This window comes from Seriola dumerili, unplaced genomic scaffold (assembly GCF_002260705.1).
Source record: "Seriola dumerili isolate Sdu_G_001 unplaced genomic scaffold, Sdu_1.0 BDQW01000189.1, whole genome shotgun sequence".
In the NCBI taxonomy this organism is placed as follows: domain Eukaryota; kingdom Metazoa; phylum Chordata; class Actinopteri; order Carangiformes; family Carangidae; genus Seriola; species Seriola dumerili.
In genome coordinates this window covers 1100123-1104082 of record NW_019174444.1, presented here as the reverse complement: position 1 = coordinate 1104082, position 3960 = coordinate 1100123, and the positions used below count along the sequence as shown (strand labels likewise).

The 3960-nt window shown below is 43.5% G+C and overlaps 1 protein-coding gene across 1 annotated transcript; it reads right to left on the bottom strand.

Moving 5' to 3' along the window:
- Positions 1–1329: 1329 nt before the first annotated feature.
- LOC111227529 (regulator of G-protein signaling 5-like) lies at positions 1330–3188 on the bottom strand. The gene is made up of 5 exons (XM_022753061.1): positions 3055–3188; positions 2700–2783; positions 2523–2584; positions 2181–2347; positions 1330–2052 (listed from the first exon to the last, which is right to left on the bottom strand). Exons 1-5 carry the CDS (start codon positions 3096–3098, stop codon positions 1837–1839), a joined length of 573 nt encoding a protein of 190 aa, XP_022608782.1. The 5' UTR covers positions 3099–3188; the 3' UTR covers positions 1330–1836.
- Between the last annotated feature and the right edge of the window lie 772 nt (positions 3189–3960).

Genomic DNA, 3960 nt, shown 5'->3' with positions numbered 1-3960 from the left:
AGGAAGGGTGGGGATGGGAGGTGGGGTGGGGGGGGTTGTGAAATGCAGCACAACAGCAGTTTAATGCCTTTGATTCAACACACTCATATGTTTTAGGCACACAAACACATTCACACATAAAGTTGAAAAATGAAATACGTGATCTTAACTAACATTCCAAGTGTGTTTCGTCTTCTCTTCCAAACAAGTGGTTGAGATGATTGGGTTTAAATATTTTCCCAGTCTGAAAAACTGAATGAACGCCTGTCGCATGTCCCCTGCAACACTGTTCTCTATATAATAAAACTTCAACTGGTCATCGCCATGACTGTCTGTAATCTAGATAAAAATGTCCGTGGGGTTACTATGGAGAGTGAGGCAGCATTATGAGACGTTCATATGCACCAGGCCTGTGGAACAGCTGTTGACACTGGCTCCGCTCTTCACTGATGACATCTGAATACACAAAGCAGACGTTCAACCACAGTTTGTTCTCAACCTGCTGCAGAAATGCACTTTACCAAATCTTTAACTGCAATATTTAGCATTTTAATGAGGGCAAATCAGATAGCCAGCATTATCACTGTAATCGATGCCGTTATTACGTAACTACAGGCTTCGGACGGGGTCTGTATTATCCCTGTGTTATGCGTTATGTCCACACGCTCGCTCTGCAGACAGCAGTAGTGGACGCACTCCAGGTAATAAACGACAGCAAAGCTGCTACCATAGCTGAAGTTGATGGCCAGCGCAAACAGTCACTGAGGCAATAATGAAGTTTTATTGCTCTTCCTATTACGTTAATGCTGTCACAACCTCTCTCCGCGCTTCCTGTTTGCTAGAAAGCTCTTTCTCATTCACACGATATGGGACAAAAGCTCTGAGCAGGCGGATGCTGTGATAGTCCCGAGTCCTTTATGACGCGGTTTCCTTGGTGAATAACAGATGTGCACAACACCGGCTGCAGAATGCCTCTCATAACGGAGAGCAAATATGTCATTGTCATTTTTTATATGAGGTAATGTGAGTATTTAAACATGCACGGTCTGGGCAAACTTCACCTGAATCTGTTGACATTTGATGTTGCATCCATGTTACTAGGGTAAAGATACCCACGGTCTAGACTGTGAAATGTTTAGTGGTCCTGTGTTTCACATAAGAATATGACTCTCCTCAGCAACTCGTCTTATGTCCCTGAAATTGAAATAAATTTTAAACCACGATTTTATTCAATGAAGACGACACTTTTTCACACCTTATTTCTCAAATAATTTAGTTTATTTGCTGGTACGTAAAAAAAGACAACAGTGATATAAATATTATAATATTATAAATTAAATTGCACATTGTTTTCAGTTTTGTTTGGTAAAAATTCAACAAATATATTACAGACAAATAAATACAAATAAATACAAATTCGTGAAGTACATGCCTGTTCACAAACAGTGTACAAGTTTGACAGAAGGACATTGCACATCACAACCACAACAACATTTGCCTAATGGCAAAGAAAAGTGCCTCTCCCAGTTCTCCTGCCCTCCTGCTTGATTGTCACTCAATCTTTTACTTTCTCTTTTGACTTTGTCCGAACTGTATTCACACAACAGTCCACTTTAAGGCATCGACCTCCAGCTTTTGCTCCAGCTTCCACCCTTCCTCATCTTCAGAGAGACGGCGTCTGCAGAACCCAACCGCACGCTCTCATCTCATGACGACCTCTGCGTCTGCATCAGCATCATCAGCGTCCCGGCTCCGCGATGCAGCAGCCGCAACGCCACAACATCTCTCTCTCTTGCCTTCTCTACCTTTAAGGCGACCGCGAAACAATCCTTCATCGGCTCATGGAGAGATTCGCCCTCACGCCTTCTTCTCCTGCTGGGGCTGCTTGGTGGCCTTGGCGCCTGGCTTGGCTTGGCACACTAGATCCCTGTAGGCTGGAGAGCGGAGGAAGCGGGGGTAGCAGTCTTTGGCCATGAGCATGTAGATCTTGTGCTGGGCCATATCGAAGCAAGATGTTGAGGGGGCCAGCATGTTGGCTTTGGTGATGTCACGGGTTTCGTGGTCGATGTTAATCTAGAAAGAGGAACAAAGCGACAGAACATATTAGTCTTTAGTTTATTTTTGTCTATTTTGAGGAGGAATTTTTAGGATTCAGACTTATATATATTTTTTTTAAATCTTTTTTTTTTGATATATCTTACCTCTCTTGGAGCTTCACTGCCGATGAATTCGTTGTAGATCTTCTGGGCTTTAGCGGGTAGTTTTTCAGGACACTTGGTAGTCCTGTAATCCTCGCAGGCAAAGTAGAACGCGACGTTCTCCTCGCTGAACTCAGATACCAGGAAGGCTGTGAAGGCACACAGTCCATCTGAGGAGAGAGGGCAAATTTGATTACTTACGGTCCATTACGGTCCCTCAGGGCTGCACGTGTCCTCAAGTGTGTGTATAATGCACGTTTACTGGCATTTGCAGGCACATTTTTTAAATTTTTTTTTTTATGTGTGTCAAAAAAAGAAATGCAAGAAATCTAAATGTTTACTTACATTTGCTGGACAGGAGTTTTTCAAAGGACTCCTTCCACTTAAGGCATTCCTCCAGTGTTGGCCTGAGAAAAGATGAAGTGTGATTAGATTCAACATAGACTTTCAATCACACACACAGTGAAAATAAATGTAGATTACGTTGGTTGCTAAGTAAAGCACAGTGTGTGTGATGCTTACTTATTTTTCCCTATTTTGCAGCAGGATAGATTCCAATTGGGTTTTTGCAAAATGCTTCCCAGCCTTGCTTTCAGCTCCTTGGCCCTGTCAGAAAAAGAAGAACAGGTTAGATAAAAGATTAAACACTGAAGCACAGATTAAGTTCAGGCTGAAGGCAAAGTCTCAATTTACTAATCTAAAGCTGAAATCCTCCTTTAGCTTTTCAAACGCTCACACACACACACACACACACACACACACACACACACACACACACACACACACGTACAGAGACACAAAAATAAAAGCAGCTGTGCTTTCACATCCTGTAAATCCATCCGACATCTGAGTGTTGTTTGCATGAAGCTTCATGTACCTTTCCAAGCAGCAGGTAGGAAGCGATGCTAGTCCTTTACACATAGCAGCAGCAGGTTGGAGCTGGTGGGGATGGTGGTGGTGGTGGTCTCGGTCGGGTGGCAGTTAATATCCGTTTAGTGGAGCTCGGCTGTGAGCGAGATTGTCTGTGAGTTTGAGCAGAGCCAGAGCAGAGGTTTTATAGCCCTACCTCCCCTGCCTCTGATGTGTCATCAGCCCGCTCAGCCAATCACAGAGGGGTGGAGAGTGAGGGAGAGAGAGAGAGAGAGAGAGAAAGGGACAAGGAGAAAGTGAGGGAGAGAGAGAGAGAGGATGAAGTCAGAAAAAAAGGGGGGCTGGGTGTGTGTGTGTGTGTGTGCGTGTGCGCGGTGCGTGTGTGTGTGTGTGTGGGTGTGTGTGTGTGTGTGTGTGTGTGTGTGTGTGTGTGTGTGTGTGTGTGTGTGTGTGTGTGTGTGTGTGTGCGTGCGTGCGTGCAAGGACGAGGCTGGGAAATTACTGTCAAATGATAAAAGCTGACGTTCTCTGCCATGTTTTTTTTTGCATGCCCCTGAAAACACAGTGAATCTTTCAGTGTCTTGTTTTGATCCTTCTCTTTCAAAAACAACTCACTTAAACACATGCAAGCTGAAAATTAACCTCCACCCACTGTCTATCTGTGTATATATTTAGTATTGTGGATTGGGGCTCAGGGACGTCTGCTTTTAGATCATTTGCACTCGGTTCACAGCTTTCCTTCATCAAAACATCAACACCAGTTGAATGTGACTCTTTTGTGATATTTATTTTTGTCATATTGTCAATTGTCATATTTAGTCTTTTATTACCTTAAATTTTGTTTTATCATGTCACCACGTGTTGCTAAACAGAGCAGGCCCTCTGTAAGTTTTCCTGTATAAATAAAGATTTG

Coding starts and splice junctions, on each gene's coding strand:
- LOC111227529 (XM_022753061.1), bottom strand. CDS start 3,098: ATGTGTAAAGGACTAGCATCGCTTCCTACCTGCTGCTTGGAAAG. Junction 2,784..3,054: donor CCTACCTGCTGCTTGGAAAG/GTACATGAAGCT, acceptor TTTTTCTGACAG/GGCCAAGGAGCTGAAAGCAA. Junction 2,585..2,699: donor TGCAAAATAGGGAAAAATAA/GTAAGCATCACA, acceptor ATCTTTTCTCAG/GCCAACACTGGAGGAATGCC.